This window comes from Mauremys mutica, chromosome 23 (assembly GCF_020497125.1).
Source record: "Mauremys mutica isolate MM-2020 ecotype Southern chromosome 23, ASM2049712v1, whole genome shotgun sequence".
NCBI classification, from domain to species: domain Eukaryota; kingdom Metazoa; phylum Chordata; order Testudines; family Geoemydidae; genus Mauremys; species Mauremys mutica.
This window is the reverse complement of record NC_059094.1, coordinates 9,914,803-9,940,394: the sequence shown is the minus strand read 5'-3', so window position 1 is coordinate 9,940,394 and position 25,592 is coordinate 9,914,803. Positions and strand designations below refer to the sequence as shown.

Below are 25,592 nucleotides of genomic sequence, written 5' to 3'. Positions count from 1 at the left end.
TTAAGTAAAATCACTGAATGCAGCATTGGTGTAGCCATGTCGGTCCCAGGCTATTAGAGTGACAAGGTGGGCAAGGTAAAATCCTTTATTGGATCGACTTCTGTTGGTGAGAGAGATGAGCTTTTGAGCCCTACAGAGCTCCGCTTCAGGTCTGGGAAACGTACTCAGAGATGCTGGTCCAATAAAAGTAAAATCATGACATTTTAGTGAATTACAATTTTAATAAACAATGTTTAATTGCAAAACTATTGTCACTTTTAAATGGAATAATGTAAGCCCCAATCCTGCAGTCCGACCCACGCAGATGGGAATAATCCTGCAACCCTGAAGGTCCACCTGCACACCTCCGCCCCGAGGTTTGCTGGATGGGGGCTTCTGTGTTTGCAAGATCTGGCCCTTAATGTTTAATGCACAGGTATTGTTAATAAAACTGAGTATTACAAATGAGCCTCCATCACAGAGACTACAGCATTTCCCAAGGGAGCAAACATGGCTGTTTGCAATATCACAGCCTTGCACTGTTGATTTTGATGGGAGTTGTAGGTATCTGGCACCTCTTGCAATGAGGTCCTAATAAAGCTGAAGGGATCTTCAGTTGAGCCTCCTTTCTGCAGAACATAATTGTGCTGACATGAGGCCAGCATATGGTGTGTGTGGGGAGGAGTGGGTTGGAGGAAGATGGCAAATAAGGGCTTCCTAAAGGTACAGATTGTTTTCCTCCCACCTCAAACCCTAAACATCATGAATCAGCCAGATTCCTCACCCCCTGGAAGAGCCCTAGCAGTTTGGAGGTGGAGGGAGTATGGATTGCAGGGGATCGAGCCAGGAAGCATCTGTGTGTAGTTGGAAGTTTTCCATTTATTCAGCTAGTAACAGGTGTTACCAAACTTCACTATTAAATATCTTATAATTCTCTCAATGGATCTCAGGCTTTGTAGTCCGTGCTCATCGTTCATTGATCTGCCAAGTTCCCATTAACCTTCAAAAACAACGTCTATACCTTGGAGTTTCTCCCACCCAGAGATGGGCTGTAGCCTGCTGCTGATCTGAGGAGTTTCTCCTGCCACTTACCTGCAAACCATAACTCAAGCAAGATCCCAGAGGAGCGTGTATTGGTGCCCCCCTATAGCTGGGATGCCAACTCCACCAGCACCATGCTCTGTGCGCTCAGGGTGGTTGCTTGCATTTACTTCCCACAAGACAGCACAGGCCTTGTGGTGGTTGAAGTGCCGCCACAGAGAATGAAAAACAGGCAGAGATGCACTCTGTCAGCGGCTGCCAAACCTGTTGGGGAAGCCATCCAACTTTACTAGCCTGAGATCCTGGCATTGCCAGTTGCCACCTACTCTTCCCCATAGGCAGCAGTGTGCACTGTAACCTGCGATGGTGCTGGAAGGAGCTGAAGATTTGCCAGCCATTCCATCTGGAACCGTCACTCGGACCTTCAAATGTTCCCTACGTTAAACAATCAAGGGAAGAGAAAGGTGGTGGGGTCGCTGCACAGTTGCAATAATTAAACGAGAGATCAATGAACTTCACCAGCATGCAGAGTTTTCAGCATTACAGGTGGACACGGGCCATTAACAGGCTGGATTTCCATCACAGCAGGACCCTGACCCAGGCTGCAGGGTTAAACCCACCTCGTGGTCAGGCTGCTCACGTCCAGTTTTAGTGTTTTGTGGCAGTACCTGTACACAGCCCTGCTACTTCAGGCTTTTGCCAGTGATCACTGGCTGCCCCTCCACCCCACTGCCTGCCAGTCCCCCGTCCGCTTTTCTATATGAATGATAAGATTTGAGTCCAGCTGCCCTGCTAAACTCTACTGCCGCCGTTCCTACTTCCCATTCAAATGGGGGGCACTGTAGCTCACAATGGTGCTGGGCAGCTCCAAATCCCCCCCTCTCTCATGCCTCAACTCACTCTGCTTACCACTCACTTGTTCTAGTTCCCAGTAATGTCAATGGAAACTTTTGCCATTGACTGCAGTGGTAATGCAGCAGGCCCCATTCTCCACTGGAGTTAGATCTGGTAAAAACAAGGCTTTAGGCTGGTAAACGGATAGGCCTGGTTCACAGAAGAGAAATTTAGAGTAGCTAGAAAGGTCTCGGGGGGAGCGTTGTTCTGTGGTTTTCCCTTGTGTGACGCAGTGTCGTGGAAGAGCAGTTAATTCCCTGCAGAGAAACAAATCCAGAGACCCTAGGCTCAGAATAGCTCTGAAGTGAGCATCCCAAGTGCACAGGGCAGGTCAGACACAACCTTTTACAACAAACCCGCAGTGTGCCCGTCACGCTGATCCAGCACCACACCATCCGAAGAGCTGACTGGCCAAGGGAAGCTAGACACAATGGATCTTGAGGAGGTTTCAAACTTTGTTGAGAAGAGAGCAAAGCTTGCCTGGGCCCTGCTCCTTGACCTAGCAGAGCAGATGCTGGTTTTCCTGGGTGGGGCTTCAGGAGTGGAGCACAGCATGGCCCAGCCTGGCCTCTCCTCATTGGCCACCTTCCAAAAGCATGGATGTCACCTTAGTCATCAATTTTCCATCCCCAAGCCCTGGGTGGGGGAAAGGGAACATTTTTTTTGAACAATCTGAAAGTCAGAAAGGTCCCTGGTGTGAGCAGCGATCTGCATCCAGCTGTTCTCCCAGGGAGGCAGAGAATTCTGGGAAAAAGGACCTAAGTCCACCTTTCAAAGCCAATGGTGGCCTGCTTGCACATTCCCAGGGGAGAAGGGGAAATCCAGTTAAGACTCCTGGACAGGAAAGGGTCTATAGAAGGAGGGAAAAGCAGCATGAGAGAGAAAGGAAATGTGATAGATATTGCAACAGCATGCAGTACATTTGGGGTCTATATGGTATTACATTTAGGAATGGTTTATAGAATCATAGAACTGTAGGGATGGAAGGGACCTCCAGAAGTCAACTCAGCCCCTGCACTGAGGCAGGACCAAATAAACCTAGACCATCCTCGAAGAAGAGCTCTGTGTAAGATCAAAATTTTGTTTTCCTCACCAACAAAAGTTGGTCCAATAGAAGATATTCCTCACCCACCTTCTCTCTAGACCAACCCTGACAGGTGTTTGTCCAACATGTTCTTAAAAACCTGCAATGAAGGAGATTCCACAACCTCCCCTGGAAGCCTGTTCCAGAGCTTAATTACCATTATAGTTAGAAAGTTTTTCTAGTATCTAATCTAAACCTCCCTTGCTGCAGATTAAGCCCATTGCTTCTTGTCCTGCCCTCAGTAAACACAGTGAACAATTGATCACTGTCCTCTTTATAGCAGCCCTTAACATAGCTGAAGACTATCAAGTCCCCCTCATTCTTCTTTTCTCCAGACTAGACATTCTGGTTTTTTAAAACATTTCCTCATAGGGCAGGACTTCTAAACCTTTTATCACTTTCTGTTGCTCTCCTCTGGACTCTCTCCAGCTTGTCCACATCCTCCCTAAAGTGTGATGCTCAGAACTGGACAGTTTTCCAGCTGAAGCCTCACCAGCGCTGAGTAAAGCTGAATTGTTATCTCCCATGTCTTACATACAACATTCCTGTTAATGCACCCCAGAATATTAGCCTTTTTTGCAGCTGCATCATGTTGATGACTCACATTCAATTTGTGATCCACTATAACTCCCAGTGTCTTTTTCAGCAGTACTACTGTCATAAACAGATAGTTAAGGGTTAGTGTCTCTCTTACCTGTAAAGGGTTAAGAAGCTCAGTCAACCTGGCTGACTCCTGACCAGAGGACCAATAAGGGGACAAGATACTTTCAAATCTTGGTGGAGGGAAGTCTTTGTTTTGTGTTCTTTGTTTTGGGGGTTGTTCGTTCTCGGGACTGAGAGGGACCAGACGTCAATCCAGGCTCTCCAAATCTTTCTGAATCAGTCTCTCATGTTTAAAACTTGTAAGTAACTAGCCAGGCAAGGCGTGTTAGTCTTATGTTTATTTTCTCAACCTGTAAATGTTTCTTTTTGCTGGAAGGATTTTTACCTCTGTTTGCTGTAACTTTGAACCTGAGGCTAGAGGGGGTTTCCTCTGGGCTATCTGAATCTAAGTACCCTGTAAAGCATTTTCCATCCTGATTTTACAGAGATAATTTTTACTTTTTCTTCCTTTAATTAAAAGCTTTCTTTTTTTAAGAACCTGATTAATTTTTCCTTGTTTTAAGATCCAAGGGGATTGGGTCTGAACTCACCAGGGATTGGTGAGGGGGGATGGTTAATTTCTCCTTGTTTTAAGATCCATGGGGTTTGAATCTGTGTTCCCCAGAGAAGGTTTTGGGGGAGACAGAAAGTGTGCCAGACACTGATTTCTGGCTGGTGGCAGCGTTACCAGAAGTAAGCTAGAAATTAAGCTTAGAAGGGTCCATGCAGGTCTCCACATCTGTACCCTAAAGTTCAGAGTGGGGGAAGGAACCTTGACAGACTTGTTTGACATACATTCACTTGTTTGACGAAACCTTGACAACTACCATGTAGACAGTCCCCATTTTGTAATTGTGCATTTGATTTTTCCTTCCTAAATGTATTACTTTGCACTTGTCTTCACTGAATTTCATTTTGTTGAATTCAGACCAACTCTCCAATTTGTCAAGGTCATTTTGAATTCTAATCCTGGCCTCCAGAGTGTTTTCAGCCCCTCTCAGCTTGGAGTCATCTGCAAATTTTATAAGCATGCCCTCCATCCATTATCCAAATTATTAATGAAAATATTGAAGAGTGCTGGACCCCGGACTGACCCCTCCAGGACCCCCACTAGATACGCACTCCCAGTTTGATCACTTTATGGTCTTTCAACCACTTCTGCACCCACACTATAGTAATTTCTTCTAACCACATTTTCCTAGTTTGCTTATGGAGAATGGGAAACCAAGATATGTCATGTCTACTGTTTCTCCTCTATCCCCAAGGCCAGTAACTCTGTCAAAGAGGGAAATTAGGTTGGTTTGGCATTGTTTATTCTTGAAAAATCCATGCTGGCTATTCCTTATAACTCCATTATCCCCCTAGGTTCTTACAAATTGATTAATAGTTTGTTCCAGTATGTGTCCAGGTATTGAATTTAGGCTGACTGGTCTACGATTCCCCAGGTTCTATGTTTGCCCTTCTCTAGTCCTCTGGGACCTCATCTGTCCTCCAAGAGTTCTCAAAGATAATTGCTATTGGTTCCAAGATGGCTTCAGCTAGTTCCTGAAGTACCCTAGAATTGATTTCACCAGGACCTGTTTACTTTAATACATTTAACTTATCTCAATATTTTTAACCTGTTCTTTCCCTATGTTGGCTTGCATTCCTTCCCCCTTGTTGTTAATATTTATTGAGTATCTGGTCACCATTAATCTTTTCAGATAAGACTGAAGCAAAATAGACATTAAATGGCTCAGCCTTCTTGATGTCATCAGTTATTAGCTCTCCTTTCCCTAAGTTTATGGCCCTTATTCTGTAGCTCTCACTCCTTCCTTTCCTTAGAATCATGAAATCTGTCATTTCATGATCACTTTCACCCAAATTACCTTCCCCCTTCAGATTTGCTACCAATTCCTTCCTCGAATCGAGTCTAAAATGGCTGTGTCCCTGGTGACTTCCTCCATTTTCAGAAACAAAAAGTTGTCCCGAATACATTCCAATAACTTATTGGAAATTTTGTGTTTTGTGGTATTATTTTTTTCCAACAGATGTCTGGGTAGTTAAAGTTCTCCATTACCACCAGGTCTTGTGTTTTGGATATTTCTGATATTTGTTCTAGAAATTCCTCATCCACTTCCTTGTCTTCCTGATTTGATGGTCTGTAGTAGACCCCTACCATGTGGTCATCCCTATATTTTTTTAATCTCTTCTCTTTACCTAGAGACTTTTAATTGGTCTGCCTCCCACCTCCTTCTGGACCTCAGAACAAATGCAGATATTTTGATGTGTAATGCAACACCTCCTTCCTTTCTCATTGCTTGTGCTTCCTGATCAAACTCTACAGCTCTACACCAATCTTCCAGTCATGAGACTTATCCCACCAAGTTCTGTGATGCCAATTAAGTCACAATTTAGCATATGTACTAAAACTTCCAGTTCTTCGTTTATTCCCCATACTACTTGCATTTTTTCACAGACAGCTAAGATGTTGAGCAGATTCCACCCCTGATTTCCCTCTCATTGCTCCTAGGATCCTATTGTAATCTTCCAGGCTACCCACAACATCTAGCTCTCTCTTCAAGTTGTCTTTTTAATGCTTACCTGTGGGTTTTTGATGTATCACTGTGGGCCAGGAATTGTATGGATGGGAGTGAGGGGTTCCCATGGTTCCTCCAGGAACTAAAAACTGGTGATGGGAGGCTGATTAAGGCTAGTAGCTGCAACTGTACATAACTGCAGAGAACAACCATGCTCTGGGGTAGTTTGTATGGACTGGTTAAAAGTGGGGTTTCCAGAGGACAACAGACAAAGGAAGGGCTTTTGGTATAATAAGGCTGAGTTTAAAGTGGCACAACAGGACCTTATTTTTTATTCAGAAAAACGGACAGGAGCTTTTGTCTGGGGGGAGGAGGGGCACATCTTGCACTTAGGACGGAAGAATCCCATGCACTGCTACAGACTAGGGACCAACTGGCTAGGCAGCAGTTCTGCAGACTTAGGGGTTACAGTGGACGAGAAGCTGGATATGAGTCGACAGTGTGCCCTTGTTGCCAAGAAGGCTAATGGTATTTTGGGCTGTATAAGTAGGGGCACTGCCAGCAGATCGAGGGACGTGATCATTCCCTTCTATTTGACATTGGTGAGGCCTCATCTGGAGCACTGTGTCCAGTTTTGGGCCCCACGCTACAAGAAGGATGTGGAAAAATTGGAAAGAGTCCAGCGAAGGACAACAAAAATGATTAGGGGGCTGGAGCACATGACTTATGAGGAGAGGCTGACGGAACTGGGATCATTTAGCCTGGAGAAGAGAAGAATGAGGAAGGATTTGATAGCTGCTTTCAACAACCTGAAAGAGGATGGATCTAGACTGTTCTCAGTGGTACCAGATGACAGAACAAGGAGCAATGGTCTCAAGTTGCGGTGGGGGAGGTTTAGGTTGGATATTAGGGAAAACTTTTTCACTAGGAGGGCGGTGAAGCACTGGAATGGGTTCCCTAGGGAGGTGGTAGAATCTCCTTCCTTGGAGGTTTTTAAGGTCAGGCTTGACAAAGCCCTGGCTGGGATGATTTAGTTGGGGATTGGTCCTGCTTTGAGCAGGGGGTTGGACTAGATGACCTCCTGAGGTCCCTTCCAACCCTGATATTCTATGATTCTATCATCTTGCAGAAGGATTGGAAGGACTTTGGCTTGCTAGAGCCCACTAAACGGATCGGTGAGCTCTGGTGAGATTTTAGCATGTGGTTAGGAACTTTTGGGCTTTTTTATACGTTTTTTCTGCAATTCTTTCTCCCTCAGAATAAATGTATTTTGTTTTGTGAACGTTGGCTATTAACTGGTATACACTGTTGTAGCCCCTGGGGAAAGATTAATCACAGGCGCTGGACCCTAGTCGGCACTACTGCTGGGAAAAACACAGAGAAGTGCCGACCGACTTCAAGCCTAAACCCCCAGATATGGAGGGAGAGAGACTGGATCTCTGCCCGAGAGAGGTAATGGCTGGGAAGCCTGAAACCTTTAAGACCCAAGGGGGGAGGGGCAGGGTTAACCCTGAAACTGTGACAAGATGATCTGGTGGTTAAAGCTGTGGTCTGGCACTCAAGAGATGTGGGTTTAATTCAGGGCTTTGGAGCTGTGCTCCGGCTCTGCTCCAGCTCCAGGCAAAAACCTGCAGCTCCACTGCTCCAGAGCTGCTCCACGCTCCAGCTCCGGGCTCCGCTCCAAAGCCCTGGTTCAATTACCAGCTCTTCCTAAGAACACCTGTGCAAATAGGGGCAAGTCAAAGGCCCATTCTCCCTGCCTTGCACCTTGCATTATTTATATCCGTGCAAAGTGGGTATAAAAAGCTACCAACCCAGAATGGTAGCATCATACACCCCCTTTGCCCACTGACAAGCTACAGTCGAGTGGAAAATCAGGCCTTTAATGTCTGTCTTTTAATAAATATTTCCTTTCTCCCTTCCTTTGTTTACAGTATAAGTGCTATATTCATGGACTATTTCCTATGTGCAGGAGGCGCAGTGCCTGTCAAAACAGGGCCCCAATCTGGATTGAGGTGCTATTAAAATACAAACAACAAAGTCACCGGTCGTCCTTCCCATTAATAATCTAGATGCATTTAGATTTTTCCTTTTAATGCAAAAAAAAATTTAAAAATAAAATAAAATAACCACACACCTCCTCCTCCTCCCACTCCGGGTCTACTTCTGTTGTTACTGTTTTGCTTAATATATTTCAACCAAGCAGATTTCCCCCAGCCCTCCCAATTCCCCACAATTCAACAGTTGAACTAAAAATAGTTTCCCTCCTTCCCTTCCTCGCCCCACAAAGAAACAAAAGAGCCCCCCCACTAAAGAAGTGGCGGGGGGGGGGGAATGCTGAGGCAGTCACAACGCTAAAATAATATGCCTGTTCTAATCCTGCAAATAGATTAAGGGAAAAAAAGAAAAAACTCACACACCAACATGTAGCAACTAGCAAGTACAGTTTCCAGCGTGCGGCATAAACAGATGGGCTCCTGCCCCGTGGAGTCCAGCTCTCCCAGGAAGCAACAGCACAACACACGCTTTATACATCCAGGAGGTCAGCGCTATGCTAAAGGGAGGGCTGTGTTTTTACCAGTGGGTTGATTCTTCTCCTTTAGGCACCAGGCTTAAGCGAGCAGTGTCTTGTAACAGTGTCCTGCGGCAAAGAAACTTACAAGGCCTGGGAGGGAGAAGGCCAGGAAGGAAAGAAGCAGGATTTGGGTGACAGAATCCAAAAGCAGCTTAAGCACTTTAGCAGCCAGCAGATCTGGAAAGGGGAAGGGAGAGCAAAGCAAAACAAAAACAAAAACAAACAACAAAAACCACAGGGTGTGGGAAAGGGGACAATGAACGCTACAGTCAGGGTTGCTGTTTCCTTGCCAAAAGCAAAATACCAGCATAGTTGATAATGAGGAGTTGGACAGAATTCCCTTCCCTGGGAAAAAATAAAAAATGAGGTACCTGTTTCCCCCAAAGCAATAATCAACCCCTTCCAGCAGTAAGATCAATGCTCCAGTTACTGGCCAGAGAGTCTCTCTCAAATAAAATAGTCCTAGCAATGACCAGGCCTGGGCAAAAACGAGACTATGGACTGTATCACTGTGTGCTCTCAGGAAGGAGAGGTGCTCTCCCCTTCTGGTCTGCAGAATCACTCCTCCTTCCTCCCTGCAGAAACGGTTGATTTTGTCCATCACTCCATGGAGATGGAGCCTTTTCTTGGGCCTCTCCATGTTTCTCCAGCTTTTTCCGTTTTTGGACTGTAAAAATGAAAAAGATCCACGGCAATGAACAGGATGACTGTCAAAATAAAAAAGTTTTACCAAAAAAAAAAAAAAAAGAAACCAACAACCCATCCCACCAATGAGATTTGCCTTCCTTGCTAATCCTCCAAGACAACAATCTCTACATTGTGCACCTGGTGCTGATGGTCCTCAACCTCTGCCATCACTTTCTCCTCTGTCCTCAGCTCAGTTTCCAGAATCACAGCTTTGCCCTCCGATTCCTCAGTCTCTGCTTCAGGATCTGGTGCTGGGTCTATCTCTATGATGGTCTGTCCATCTTCTGAGGTGCCCTCAACAGCTTGGATGGTAGAGGTCAGGCCAGACTCCATGGCCACCAGTTCCACAGGGTTCACCACTGTGGCCATGTTAGCCAGGCCACCGCTGTCCTGCATAGCAGCTGAGCTCAGCAGGGCCAAGCTCGAGGACGGATGAAGGGTTACGGTGTCAGATGAACTGGACTTAGAGGAAGACACCACGGTGGCATATCGGAAGAGCTGTGAGGATGGCAAGGTGTGGAGAGTCACTGGGCTGGATCCCTGACTGATGGTTGCCACTGGAATGTTGCCCACTGAGAACTGCTGTCCCATAGGGGCAATGGCAATGGGTGAGATGACTGTGAACTGAGGCTGCTGGACGGGGGTGGAAGAACTCAAGACTGTGGCTGAGGCCGGGCGCTGCAGACGAGGTCTCTTAGGGGGTTTTGGAGCACTGACTGGCATCAGCACCACGTTCTGGATCGTCTGAGACTTTATCTTCTGATCTCTGGCGAGCTTCTTCTGCTCCTCCAGCTGGCGTTCCAGGTCTGCAAGAAGAATCACAATGCAGCATATTCAGATAAATCTTGAGTCACTGAAAACAGAGGGAGATACTAAAAGGGACTCCATAGAATCAGCAACATCTGGTGCCACATATTTATTTTGCAGCGAGGCATCTCAGATGTCCAATCAGGTGTTTCTCCTCAATCCACTTCGGACAAAACTTTGTTCAAGACTGGGGCCGGACTGACTATGGCCCTGCAGCTTCAGCAACCATTCACACCTGTGCAGAGTGGAGGCAGAACACTGCCTTTCTGATCTGGTAGCTTTTTACACCCACACTGCATTTGTGTAAATGGCTGCACAAGGTGCAACACAATGGAGAATTAAGGACCAAGGTCCTTGGGATTCCCCCTGTCTCCTCATTCTGGAGTGGTTATCTACCTCTACTTATCTGCTCACAGTCTTGTTTTCACTGCTGAGAAGATGGGTGCCATTGCTGCACATGCCTGTTCCAGCTAGGAGAGACGGCGGCAGCGAGTGCCATCTCCTGAGCTCGGTTGGGTGCCATCTCAGGATGGATGGCATTCATGAGCTGTCGCAGAGACTGGGAGTCCCGAGGCCACTCCCGAAGCTGGGTCTCCAGCACAAACAGAGCTCAGATAAGGATCTTTGGGGGATATAACTGAAAATAAGAAGAGGAAGCATCAGCCATAGTGGAGCAGATCAGAAGTCCAGCATCCTTCCCTCAGCAGAGGGCATACCTAATACTACACACTCCCTAACATCCTGGCCAACGGTTCATTGCTACACAAGGGACTTTGGGGGAGTCCTACCTGATCCCTAGAATGGATGGAGATTCAAGTACATGTGTTTCATGATGTAGTATGTCAATAATTTGCAGTGACACAGGATAATACACCAGTTGCGTGCTGGTGTATGGAAAAAAAGGCAAATTTAGGTTTTAAATAAAGGGAGTAACATATTGCTTTGCATTTGTTCAATGTCAAATAGGAAAGCGCATGAATCACATCAGCTCTAGAGAGCTGTGATGGGACACCAGGTTTCACTAACAAAGAATTTCCCAGGCATTGACCATACCTGCTAAAGTATAAAGAAACTGCTCTTCTCCCTGCTCTGTTTGGCTTTTTCTGTTGTCCAAAACTTTCTTGACTGTGTCCATCAAGCCAAAAGTGTGGGCCACATTATTCAGGACTGCAGCATCTGCAAGGAAACCCCACATGTGAGTGCTTAAAATTCCTTAGACAGCCTGAGCTTCCAGTCAAGGAGCCAGGCAGGTGAGATTTATTTATTTATGCCTAAAATCCTCTAGTGCTGTCTGTTAAAAGTTCTTAATTTTTCCAGAGTGCAATTCCAGGAGTGCTGGCTGGGGAGGGCATTCCCACCCCCATGGACATCCAATGATGGAAAAACTCTATTCATATCAAAATAAATAAAACAAAGACCCATCGCTCAAGCAGCTCTGAATAGCTGCAAATTATAGCATCATCTGTATATGCAAATATGCTGTTAGACCACCCCCTACAATTTTTCTGCCCATAATGTTGGCAGTGTCATTAGCGCTCCAGCAATAGTGAAGGTTGCACAAGTTTTTCTATAACATACGACTTTCTGAAACTGTCATCCATCTGCCCAAAGGTGAATGAAAAAGACCAAAACAAAACACGAGTGTAAGTAAAAAGAGGATTTGATGCCAGGAGAGGATTTTGTGAGTAGGCAAGGGCCAATTTTCCCTTCCTGTCTCTGAATATAGACCCTTTTTCAGTAATCCTTTAATATCAACACAGAGGCTGCTGGCCTCCCACCCACCTGTGATCTGGAAGGGAGACTGGCCGAGCCTCTGCTGGACACCTTTCAGCACCTCTTCTATCTCTTTCTGGATGTTGCAGACGACCTCTTCCATCAGCCCCACGTCGGCTATTCCTTTCCAGAACATCAGCGTGTCCTCTGGCACAGGAAGAGACAGGAGGGAGAAGAATTCGACACGTACAAGCATTTGGCATTTTCCCGCAAGGCTACATTAAAACCGTTCCAAGAGCAGCGCGCTGTCATGCAGCAGTAACTTTGGAAGCCGGCTTCTAATCTGGCCATCAGGGCGGACATGACATGCAAAAAACAGAAACAAACAAAAAAAAATGGATCTGGGAAGTAAACATCACTAGTGAGGTCTTTCATACAGCTTACGACTTTAAGAGCAGTACTTCACTACCTCTGCCTGTCTGCACAAGATACAGAGTCTATGGTCTTCACCTGCTGGCCTGGGGAACTCTGCCTAAGCTTCTGGACAGGTATGAAGAGGGCCAGTGAAGCACCTGTAACAATAGTGCTGGGGGAAAGTGGATGGCTCAGAGAACTGGTAATAAGCTATGGAGGGCTTTGCCTCTAGGTCAGCAGTTTGAATCCAGCCATGGCCAATAGGGACTGAACGTGAAGTTGTTCACTGGCCTGTGGAAAATGAGTGGGTGGTCTCTGCCCAGTTCCTGGTAGGCTGGTGTCTATTTCATAAAGAGTCACCATATCGTAACAGGCACTAACTGACCTGCTTGGTCATCTCAGCAGAGAGGCTGAGATGACTGAATGGGCTTTAGAGACTGAACTCACCCTTACTTACAGTTGGGGGCACCAGGTGTGTTTGCAGGGGAGAGGGGAAACTTGCACTACTGCTGCCTATGTCATACCTGTTCTGAGGACATTAGTCTCCCAGGCAGTAAATCTGGAACCTTTCATCAGCCTTAAATTCACTCAGAAAATGTGGACAGGTGGCAGAGACTAGCTTAAAGACAGTATGAACTTACCCGAAATCTCCTCTGTGTCCTTCTTGATGCCCTCCTCAGTGGCCATGGTGACAGCAGCCGTCAGAGCAGAGTTCCATTCAATCCCCTCCTCCATGCTCTCCTCCGACAATGCGATTTGGGTGATGCTCCCTGCAAAAGAATCCAGGAGGCTTCAGCTCTCTCGACAGCACCAGGAATTTCACGCTCCAATCAGCAGTTTTACTTTCCACTCCCCCAGTGTTTTTCACTCTCTGTCAGGTTATTTGTATCTATAAACCAAACTAGCAAAAAGCAGATCTTGCTTGTCGTCCGTGGAACCATATCTATGAAATGCGCTAGGGTTTGTGGATGGAAAACCGCTCCCTGTCCAAAGAGTTAAACAGAGATCCATCCTGGTGTAAAAGTAGCAGAAGGGAACGGAATAAACTTAAGGGAACTTAAGGAGCAAATTGGTTGGTCATTTCCCTGCCTTGTCACATTGGGAACATAGGACTGTCCATATCAGATCAGAGCACTGGTCTATCCCGACTGGCATCATAACTCACACACTGGCTGTCACTTCAGACTTAGAGGAAAGTAACTTAACCAATTGTATGATAATGTACAAGGGGAGGCAATCTCCTTCCTGACCTCTGCAAAAGATTGGCTTATGTCCCGAAGTATGAGATTTGATCAGCCTTATTTCAGCATTCATAGTTAAAATGCTGCTATTGGTCATTCAAAGTCTCCACCCAGAGTAATTGCTTCGTTGACTTTCTAAACAACATTAAACTTGGAAGCACTTTTGTTTTTCATTTTTATTCTGAGTAGCAGCCTGAAACGGCAGCACCACTGCAGAAGCCATGCATCATGTATGTAAATGGTACCAAACGCCAAGCTGTAGGGTTACCAACTACAGCATGTGGAAAACTGGGCAAACTGGTAAGGCTGCAGGTGGAAATACGCTGCCAGAGGTAGAAGTGGGAGCCAGATCCCGGCTGGCTGGGGTTTTAATATTCCATTTGTTTATTTTTCAGAGTAAAAAAACCCACCAGAAATCCAATATACTCCCTTTCACGTGACCCTCTACTAGGCCTGCCAATAGGACACGCTCCGGAAAACCGCTGCAAGCAGGTATCTTTCAACTGTTTTTTCATGAGCTGTTTTGTGTTCCACACCCAAGTACTTTAGAACAGAGATTGCCAAGAGGTCAGTTACCAGCAGTTTTCCGTTGGGTCCCAAAGCACCACCAGTGCATTGCTGGCTGCTCCCCACCCCATGTACAGTTCATTGCTAGATCCCACTGATCCCCACTTCCAGCCGACGCAACAGGAAGCTTCACCCCTCCCAGGAATCTTTTGAAACACCTTGGGTGCAAGTAAAAAGTAATCTGAGATGTGGGACTGCAAAATGGAAAGGTGGTGGTGCACTGCATTAGGACACTGCACACAGAAAACAAACAGACAACTGGACAGTCTCAGGGAACAGGAGGAGGAGGGAAGTGCTACAGGGTAACACACAGCATTTCTAGCTGGCTTTGTCCCCTACCATCAGCTGATGTGGGCGTCTGCACCACACTTGTCTGTTGCCCTGGCACCGGTGCTCTGGCACTGCTGATCAGGAGATCAAATTTGGTGCTTCGACAGGTGTTGGTGCAAACCTTGTCGTGCTGGTAGAAGTCGATTTGCCCAGAGTCCATCATCTTCCTGTGCACAGAATGGGGAGAGAACTATGCAATGAACTCAGCTTGGATCTCAGAGGGGCAGAGAGAGGTCAGAGGGACAGCTATGACTGCATGGGGAGGAGGAGGAACAAGAAACCCATGACTCCCCCAGAAGATCTTAACTGAAAAACAGTGCCCCTCATTTCTCCATTCCCCAACTTTGTGTACACGGTTCTGGCCCTGTGACAGTATCCTTATACCCCATTAAATACCATACAACCCTACCTGTATATGTTCACCACATAATCTCTGGGACGTAAGGTGAAATCCTGGTGCCAGTGACAAAACTCCCATTGACTTCAAGTGGGGCCAGGATTTCACCCTAAAGGTCCTGCAAGCTGCTGGCCATCCATATTAAAAGTGATTTGCTGTTCCATCCACTTTTTCTTGATAAGAGATTTGACTGGCATGTATTGAAGACACAGAGGCAGATGAAATGTCTGCATAGGATTCTGTCGCTGCACTGAGGAAGTGCTGAAGCTGGCTACCATGGTGCACAGTCATACCTCAACATGATTCCTCCAAGGCGAATGGCTCTCTTCCAGTCCTTCAGGGTAGACTTGCCAGCCAAGTGAACAAAGTGCTTAGGGCTGATCAACTGGTCATTAAACTAAAAAACAACAACAACAACAAAGAATTCAGCCAGGCAGAAGGATAGATCAACAAAACCAGGAGTGAACGTTACTTTACATTAGGACACTCCACAACCAGAAACCATTGGTCAGTTCTTCTAGCCCAATATCCTGTCTCTAGCAGTAGCTTCAGCTGAAGGAAACCGCCACCTCCCAATAATGTACTTAACCGGCACTGCAACAGTGGGTGGCTATTGGGAGCGGTTCCTTCCTGAACCCCTTCCTGGAGATCATTTTACACCCTGAAGCATGTGATTTGATACAAACGTAGAAGAAAATCTAGCACATTTACAGGGATGTTCTATGACTTTTCAGCACGTGGGCCAAACAGATCAAGCCCAAAGCACTTTCCCTAGCACTTTTCAATGCTGCCTTAAAGGTAGTTTTACAGTCCATGAACAATATTCCTACCATAAACAGGTGCAATTACCTTTGAAGCCAGTGGTAGTTGCTCCCATTTACTCATAAAAAAACAGGAGTACTTGTGGCACCTTAAAGACTAACAAATTTATTTTAGCATGAGCTTTCGTGAGCTAAAGCTCACTTCTTCGGATGCATAGAATGGAACACACAGACAGGAGATATTTATACATACAGAGAACATGAAAAGGTGGAAGTATGCATACTTTTCATGTTCTCTGTATGTATAAATATCTCCTGTCTGTGTGTTCCATTCTATGCATCCGAAGAAGTGAGCTTTAGCTCACGAAAGCTCATGCTAAAATAAATTTGTTAGTCTTTAAGGTGCCACAAGTACTCCTGTTTTTTTTTGCGGATACAGACTAACACGGCTGCTACTCTGAAACCTGTCATTTACTCATAGATTCACAGATTCCATGGCCAGAATGGACCAATGTGATCATCTAATTTGACTTCCTGTCTAACGCAGGCCATAGAACTTCCCCGAAATAATTCCTAGAGCAGAGCTTTTAGAAAAACATCCAATCTTGATTTTAAAAAATTGACAGTGATGAAGAATCCACCATGACCTTTGGTAAATTGCTCCACTGGCTAATTACCCTCACAGTTAAACATTTACACCTTATTTCCACTATGAATTTGTCTAGCTTCAACTTCCAGCCATTGGATCATGTTAGACCTTCCTCTGCGAGATTGAACAAAATAACCTTTCATACCAAAATCAGAGAACTCAGATGTCGGTCATATTTTGCGCTGACATACACCTTGGGCTAACTCACTGGCTTTTCTGGGTTGCATGCAACAAAGAATTCGGTTTGGCATATGCTGTATGGTAATAAGGCCTGTCCTTGCACACACTGAAGTCACTGAAAGTGCTACCATTGAATTCAATGAAGCAGCACTGGGTTAATAACTAACAATATATTTGAGAGATGAACCACAACCAAAGCTCCATAAACAAACTTCAGATGCAGATATAGGTTTAGATCTGAGTTTGCAGCAGAAATCTCAATCTGTAGTGGCCTGTATCAGAACAACAAACCTAAACACCTGGAACTTTGGAAAAGTTTACACCCCAAGTTCAAGAATATTTAGACTTGGATCTACCTGTAATAAAGATCCAAGCCAACCTGGATCTGGATTCAGTATCTGGAATCAGAGGACTTGCCTCTCTTTAAAATTAAGGTATCTATTCAACATGCAAATTAAAACACTAAAATGGTCAGTGTCAATAAAACCCGATTTAATCGTTTGTTTGACTTTTGGCCCATCTTCTCACCTGCTTCCATTAATTCCTTCATCCTCCTAGTTATAAAAAGTGATGTGCTTTAAAACGTTTAAAAAACGTTTAAAAAAATTACCCTTTTTGCCACCCTTAAATCATACTTCTAATCCTTTAACTCCCTTAATTAAATACATGGCAGTTTAAAGTGATGCACACATCTGATTTACACTAGGCTGAATTAGCTCTATGTGTCAAATGACACCCCACCATCCGTGTGACGTGAGCATTTTGCTTGGGAAATACCCTCAACTTTACCTCCCACCAGTAATTGAGACATGCCCTCCTAAAAGCCAAGCAGTAAAACATTGAAGCCACAAAGTGCACATCAGCTGCAGGAACCAAGAAGCTCTGCACTCAGCGTTTCTGGCCTGCAGGACTTGCGTGAACATACAGACGCGCACACTGGCATTAACCTCAATAGCTTATCACATTGCCAGCTGGGGGACCCGATGGCAGGGTTCCCTTTCCCCAGCCAGCATGTCAGGAATGGGATGCTTGCGGGGGGGCCTGCACTACTTCAGGACTATTCCCCAATGACAGGCGTGACGCTAAGAACCCTTCAAAGCCAAGCGGCAAAGGGTCCACTGTTCTGTAACAGCAACTCCTATCAGACCTGACAACCTTACTATACCTAACACATGGCTGTCATAGTATGTATCCCAAAAGGGTCATGGAGGTCTCTAATAAAAGCTTATAACATACTGATCATCATAAGCACTGTGAGATGTATGTACTGATCATATTTAAGGAGTTGTGTATATGTACCTAAAATACGTTTTAGAGCCTTTGTCCCAGGCAGTGTTGAGACACAGGTTTTGCCAGACAAAAGGGTGTGTATTCACCTATCTGCCTTGGTTCATATGTAGATTAAGCCAAGACAATGGACACACGTTTTGCACATGGAGTCAACACAAGGATATGAAGGCAACTTGGAGCCAGTACACCAGGAAAGGAACCACAGGGGTCGTCCTGATTCCGGGGCAAAAAAACAATGAATTTTGGGAAATATAAGGAGAGGCAAAAAGGCATTTTGTTATCCATTCACTAAGGAAAACCCCTGGCAGAGAGGGCTTCATGAATATTTGCCTCCTGGTTTGTCTTAAACTAGCTAGCGCTGCAAAAGACTGACCCGCTGGGGGGAAATCGACTTGATTATATAGAAAAGGGAACCATTAACAAGAGTAGACCCAGACTGCATTTTATTATTTTGTTTTATATGTAATTAGTTCTGTTTCCATTATCCTTACTCACTATCTCCTAAATCTCAGCCTTTGATAACACACTGACTTTTTTCTCTATAAATATATCTCAGTGCTGTGATGTTATATTGGAGCTGATCCGCAGCTGAATCAAACTGGTCTGAACCCTGTTCCTCAGGGGCCAGATTACCTGGTATTTTCTGTGAGTATCCATAGGCAGGGGCTGGATACTATAGGACATGGTTTCAGAGGGGCTCAGATACACCTATTGTTAACCTGCAAGGCAAAGTGAGGGCTGGCAGAGCCTGAGGAGATTGTTTGGGCAGCTAACAGACTCTTGGTATCAAGGAGCTGATGTCCAGTTAAGCACCAGCAAGTCTCTCTCACACACACAGTCCTGCGCACCCCTAGAAACCATCACAACATGGCTCTAAGGGAATGTGATGGAAGAAAAGAAAAAGCAGGACTTTAAACAGGGATCAATAGCGACTCAGAAAGAAAATGGGGCTGAGAACCCTCCACCCTGAGATTCTCCCTGAAAATCTGCTCATAGTCTTGCCTCTGACAGAGACAAAACCAACGCCCATGTTTGTGGCCCTGCATGCTGCCTAAGCAAATTTAACAAACTCCAGTGTGGAGAGACTGATGAAATTGAGAGAGAGAGAGAGAGGGAAAAACGTACACTGGAAGAAAGAAGATGACCTGCCACAGTCCCAGCTTCAGAGAGGGGATCTGCAAAGGAAATCGGGCTACTCTATAGCAAACAAGTTACCTTGACGCACTTGACATTAATTCCTGGACAGACAAACTTCTTCCAGAGGAGAATGGCTTTGCTCTCCCCACAGGTGATGGGGTAGGCAATCTCAATTTCCTCGTTGGTTTCAATGGTGCTGGGGTCTGCAGGCAGAAGCATGGATAACATGAGATTTTCATTATTGGGAGCTCAAACCACAAAGGCAGAAGTGTGAACGTCCAGTTTCGCGAGTAGGACACTTTCTAATTCAGCAATACCCCTCTTATCCTTCCCAGCCCTATAAAGCCATTGCAGCTAAAGGGTCCATTTTCTTGCAGCAGGTGACTTCCTTCTAAATGGCAACACCCAATATCTACGTTTTTCTTTAGCAGAATCTTTTTGAAGTGATCACCAATGCTAGCAAAATGCATCCAACACAAACACTAAGAAAGGTCACCAAGGGTCAGTAAGTAGAACGACATCCTGTCACGTGGGAAATCTCAGTTTAAATTTAAGACATAGGAGAATGTTCTGCTCTAGTGTCTAAGCAGTGGGTCTCTGCTCCAAAAGCCTGTTCCGTGCAGGTGCTGATCTTCTACTAATGTCAATGGGAGATCCACACACAGAGAAGGGGCAGAATACTAGAGTCAAGATCCACTGTGTGATTCTGAAAGAACTTCCCTCTAGGCTCTTGCTCCGTGGGCTGGCAGGGAGCACTGCAGAGCCAGCATGCTCAGCTCATTCTATGTAACCCTAACCTGTATCAATCCATACAAAGCAAGAAGCCAGCTGTTTGACAGGGACTGGCGTGGATGCTCAAACAGTTCCTGCTGGATTCCCTGCTCACACAAACACTGTACAACTGCCATTCTGGTACACAGACGCTAGCACCCGTGTATCAAGAAGGCCTCCAAGGTGAATTCCTGGCTCCACTGAAACCAATGCAAGTTTTGCCATTGACTTCACTGGAGCCAGGATTTCACCCCCAGTATCTAGAGTCCTAGTACTGGTGATCCAGGTGGGAACACCCCAAGACAATGCACTCCACGTCCTGGGGAAACAACATCCCCAACTGTCGATCCCAGTAGTGAGAGAATCCCAGTGTATTAAAGGTGCAAACCAAACTGCGAGTAATTCTGCAGGAGACATGTTTATGCCCACACCAAAGAGAAACTTACCAATCCCTTCTTCTAGTTTGTGTATGGTATGTGTTTCTACAGCCACCACAGCGGCACTGGTCTCAGAGCCCTCTTCGTAAATCCTGTTGTAAAAGTGTCCATCGATAAACAAACTATATAAATCACGGAAAAATTAAGATTCATAGCACAGGGTTAAAAACCTCATTTCATTTTTGCTTACTTGTCCCTTAGGGACAAAATCTTTTGTTTTACACACTTTTTTTGGGGGGGGGGGGAAGGGCGGGAAGGGAAAAGGGGAGGGGGGAGTTCAGATATAAAAACTGAGTAATCGTCACCAGGGATTGAAACATGCATAGCTGTTACCAATGCTACGCTCCCCACCCCCACACTGCTCCACCAGTAAAACTGTAAATTCTCTGCTTTACGTTTGTACTGCAACTTTGCCTACCACCTCAGATATACACATGTGGCATTTTGCATCACTGTATATCCTCCTTGTGATCACAGACTGAAAGATTCAGTTGTCATGCCGACAGGCAAAGGGACAGAGTTACTTGTTTATAAATCTGCACTTTTCATGTTATGAGTTTTATGCACGTAAAATCCCAGTTCATGTTGAACAAATGTGTTTTGCAATATATTTATTGATTAAAAGGCATGTAACTGGTGGAAGTCATCTACCCCTAGAAAGAGACTGCCAATGCAGGGTACCATAATACACTGCCAACATTTAGCACCCTGGCTTTATTATATTTCACAGTAGGGGATGCCAAAGCAGGGACAGATGTTTGTGTATGTCGATAAAGTTACATTATCACATAGGTAATGGTTTCCACGTGATCAACTGCACTCATCATGCCCCTTTGCCTGGCTCAACTGCATGCGGCTCATTAATCCATCTCCCCAGGCATTGTTTTAACATTCATATCCCTGAGCAGCCATTAAAAAAACCCAAACTACTAGGGAACGTGGAATTCCCCTGTCCTATAATTACACTGGCCCAAAGCTCAGATACCATAGTGGCGGGCCCAGTATGTGACCCCAAATAGAACAAACTAAAATAGAAGGAGCAGTATTTAGTCCTCAAACAATGACAAGTTTAAGGTCTAATATCTCATGACCCATTGGGGCTAGAAGCAAAAGTATTATAACTTTTTATTTTAAACACAACATAAATTAATCTGTGGAACTCATGGCTACAAGACATTCAATCTGAGAGCTGAGCAGGATTCAAAAAAGGATCAAACATCTATATATGGCTAATGAGAAAATCCAATTTCATAGGATAGGATTACAAAATAAGGGATATAGACCATCATGATTCATGGCATAAACCAATCTCTGCTTGGGGTTAGGAAAAGGCTTCCCCTAAGGACAGGCTATTTGGGAATTGTTCATTATGGAGATTTCTTGTACCTTCTGCTGAAATACTTGGTACTAGCCATTGTTACACAGGATACTGGAGTAGATCTGACCACAAATCTGATCCAGTATGGCAATTCCTAACCATTGCAAAGGGGAGGGATTCTCAGCTCCCCTCTGAGACACCCAGGGCTTGCTTCTAGCTTGGGAATTCCCAAGATATTGAATCTTAAAGTCACTACCTTATTATGGATGTGAACTACTTTAGGTCATTGTTAGAGGTTAACATTTTAATCAGTTATAATTCCTCTTTTCCGCTAAGGCTTGCAGAACAGAATCAAAGTATAACCCTTTCAGAAGTACCCCTTAAAGAGCATGCTGAAAATGGACATGCCTTGGATCACATACATGAGATTAACCACATTGCAAACATACCCCCTTCCCACACCTGTGCACCCACATGCGTGTCAATATTCTAGAATAGGCAAAGCTACAAGGATCACTCACCCTTGCTGCACTGGCTGTAGCTGCAGTATCACTTGGGTTTTGGTATCTTCCGGGTTCTCCCCTTCATTTCCTTCGCTTGGTACAACCACCACATCCCCCACAGGGACACTCACTTCGGCATTTGCCATTTCTCACATGCAGTCAAAGGGCTGGGTGGCCAGTGTGCTGTAGCAGACAAGCAGAGGCAGCTATTTACCCTGGTCTCAGGGGAAGAACAAGAATGCTCTATGGTGTCAAAATGGACGAGCAACTGTCGCCAGCAGTCCTGCCGCAGTTAACAAAATGATATTGGACTAGTGGGAGCTGAGACACTTACAGAAGAACGATTCTCAATCTCTGAGCAGGTGAAGGGGAGCACTAGTTGTTGATAAAACTCCATGCTGCAGAAGCAAACTGAAGTGCAACAGCTGCCATGAAAGAGAAGGGGATATTGGGCTTCTGATGATGGGCAAGTATAAGCCAGAGAGCGTACCTCTCAGCTTGCATAGCAGGCAGTTGAGACCATTCAGATCTAGTATCAGTGAAACACAAAAACCACGGAACCCCACAGTACCATATTCACAAACATTTTAACAGCAGACAGAATGCAGAGTGGAATTACCTGTACAGTGTAGTTTAAGAACTAAACATTGCAAAATCAGTGCCAGCCAGGTCAGTGTCAGCACTAACCCACATGCTTGGTCTTGGCAGCAGACATGAGTGTGCTGGGAGACGGGTTTCTAAGATGGGGCTAATTTCCTCCTTTCCTTAGTTGCAAGATTCCTAGCAGGCAATCTGATGCCATAATCTTTTATTACCAGACAAATGCATCGGCCAGATCTTTCCCCAGTGCATTCAAGCATAAATGTAAGACTGTGATTCTAGCGTCAAAGATGAGTTGAGGAGGGGACTAAAGGTCTTTAGAGTGTTTTACTGAAAGCACCTTGAGTATTTGTTGTGCTTTGCTGGAATATTCTCTAGTGCTCACATGGAAAAATACATATGTAATTTTATTACCGGAGGAGTTAATTGCTTTTTTTTATTATCCTTGCCTAAAAAGCATGGAGAGAGGATAACACGTTATGTAATTTGTTTGAAGTAATCCAGGCTCCAGTTCAAGATTGTTCTCCTTGGTTTTAAAACCCTCCACAGATTTGCACCAGTCTGTTTCAGAAACCATGTCTATTTCTCTACCTTGTCTTGTCTAGCTGGCCTCCTCTCTGCTCTTCTCCAGTCTCACTGACCTTGACATGAGAGCCTTCTCCTCTTCACCTCCTACCATCTGGAATAGCCTCCATGTATGTGTACAGAGAGACCCACGTTTACATTATTGGGTTGCTGGAGGCAGTGTTCTCAGTGGCAGACCTCCAGCTGTGGCATTCCTTGCCAGATGAGATCAGGCTGAGTCTAAGCCTGATTCTGTTTAGGACCAAATGTAAGGCACAGCTTACCAAGAAAACCTTTGCTTATGCGCTGACCTAAAAAGAAGCACACGACCCTGCTTCAGACAGCTAGACTAGTTACCCTGGTTCAGATTTGCAGTGTGTTTTGGGACCAATCCGAACATGGCAGAGAAGCGACCCAGAAGGAAGCAAGGAATAGAAACATGATGTGGCCCAGTAAGGTTGTGGCTGCATGGGATGCACAACCCAGAATTGCTCAAGGAGAATATGGCAGGATCTAGCTATCAAATCAGTTCTCCTTTGTTTTCAAGATTTCCTTGGCTTAGGTGGGTCTTGTCTGTGTCTAGGGGGAATAGGATCTGCAGTCTCTGTCAGAGGGAACTCTGGGAGCTTCATAGCATATCAAAGCACCTAGTGTCAGATGTTACCAGGAAGATGAGTCACTTGGGCTCAGACAAATCTGCTGTGGAGTCTCCTGAGACGGTGGAGTTCAGTTGCTTCTGGACTCATTCTGCATATGTACAATTGAACTGCATCTGCAGTCCCCATTCAGCATTGTAAATGCCCTAGGAATGGCAGAGTCCTATACCTGACATCTGTTCTCCCGCAACTTGTGTGCCTGAAACACAGGCAGATTTGGTCCCATGGGAACAATACAACTCTCTGTAGTTCACTTACTACACATCAGAGGCTGTATATTCTTGGGTCCAATGTTTAGTGGCATCTAGGGTTGGATTTATGAAACTCAGCATAACATTCCCTCATTAAGTGTTCACACATCCCACTGCAGCCAAGGTCACAGTATTAGAAAAGTCTCATCCTTCACCCTTCCATATGGAGGTGCACAAGCCCTAAAATATTCACCTTTCAGTAGTCAGGCTTTGGAGGGTGAGACCCCCACATTCCTTTCATTTTTTGGCTGTTAAGATAACATGGTGCAAGATCCTTCACCTGTCCTGGGTAGGGAGGACATACTCACACTTTTTATCCTCAGTCAGGGTCCCAGAACATGAGACCAGTCACCTTTTCAGCATCAGGACAACACAGGACTCAACCCACCCAGCGAAACACCACTCATCCATCTGTAGTCAAGGTCCTAAAGGTAACACCCATGTCTGGGATGAACAGAGCGCTACATTCACCCACTATACACATACCTTTCACTCTCCAGTCTGGTGTAACCACCAGGGATTCAAAAGGCCCAACCCCCCACCTCCCCCAAGGCCTCAATAATCTAAACACACAGGTGGTCTGACGATGCCCAGCCCCCTTCACACCTGCACGGCCAGTAGACAACAGGCACATGGCTGTCCCCCAAAACTGAAGATCAGATGGGGCAAGCCTCCACCGTAACAACCCCTTACCTGGCTGTCAGGAACTCAGAAAGCATGAGACCCTCCCTCCACCCCTGTGTCCCCATCATCCCATAGGGACTGGAGAAAGTGGGATGCCACCTTCAAAGTCAGGTGTCCAAAGGGCCGAGCTGCGCTGACCCCTAGTCAGCGGGGCTGGGGGGGGGGGGGGGGGACCCGCTATGGCATGCTGGCTGGGAAGCAGGAGCAGAAGGTATTGGCCGGCCATACACACCCCAGATTTCCTCTCCACCTTGTGTAGTAACAGAGAAGGGGGCAGGAGCTTTCTCAGGATTGCCCCACCAACCCCCCCGGCTAGTGGGGCAGAGCTCAGGCAGCACAAACTCCCCCCCGCCCCGTGCCACCTGTGGCCTTGGACAACTGAGTGGGGAGGGCACGTGCCAGAGGGCACCAGCTCCCCCCCAAAGGTCAGAAAGGGTCAGAGGTCACCAGCCCTCTTCCCCTGAAAAGATGGGGATGGGAGGGGTCAGAGGTCACCAACCCCCTTTACCTATGAGACCCCGGGGGGGAGGGCCCAAGGCCCCCCCGCCCCACACGGGGGTCGGGGCCCAGCGCCCCCCGCCCTCCTGTGCCCCCGCGCAGGGGCCAGGGGCGTGGCTCCCCTGGGGAGGGGGTGTGGCCTCCCCACCTCCCGCCCCAGGCAGGCGGGCGGGCGCCGAGCGGACGCAGCCACTCAGCCCCCCTTTCCCCCCCCCGCGGCGGCGCGACGTCCCTCTCCCGGCGGCGGCACGTACGGCGGCGGCGCGCTCTGGGGCTTCCCCTCCCCCTGCGGCCGAACCCCCCCCCGCACTCCGCGTCCGGGCCTGGCCCCTCCCGGCTCCCGTAGCGCGGCGCTCTCCGTCCCTTACCGTCTCCGAACGGCCGAGTCAGGGGCTGGGGGAGG

The 25,592-nt window shown here is 46.3% G+C and overlaps 1 protein-coding gene across 9 annotated transcripts; it reads right to left on the bottom strand.

Moving 5' to 3' along the window:
* Positions 1-7,693: 7,693 nt before the first annotated feature.
* GMEB1 (glucocorticoid modulatory element binding protein 1) lies at positions 7,694-25,592 on the bottom strand. Of its 9 annotated transcripts, none has more exons than XM_044998016.1 (11): positions 25,558-25,592; positions 21,955-22,119; positions 20,125-20,237; positions 18,986-19,110; positions 15,184-15,287; positions 14,503-14,660; positions 12,997-13,125; positions 12,011-12,148; positions 11,282-11,404; positions 9,560-10,227; positions 7,694-9,401 (listed from the first exon to the last, which is right to left on the bottom strand). In XM_044998016.1, exons 2-11 carry the CDS (start codon positions 22,080-22,082, stop codon positions 8,772-8,774), a joined length of 2,316 nt encoding a protein of 771 aa, XP_044853951.1. In that variant the 5' UTR covers positions 22,083-22,119; positions 25,558-25,592; the 3' UTR covers positions 7,694-8,771. The 9 variants fall into 9 exon arrangements, with proteins under 9 accessions (XP_044853951.1, XP_044853948.1, XP_044853947.1 ...); XM_044998013.1 differs by lacking the exon at positions 25,558-25,592 and adding an exon at positions 24,924-24,940 and having other exon boundaries at positions 21,955-23,411; XM_044998012.1 differs by lacking the exon at positions 25,558-25,592 and adding an exon at positions 22,271-24,835.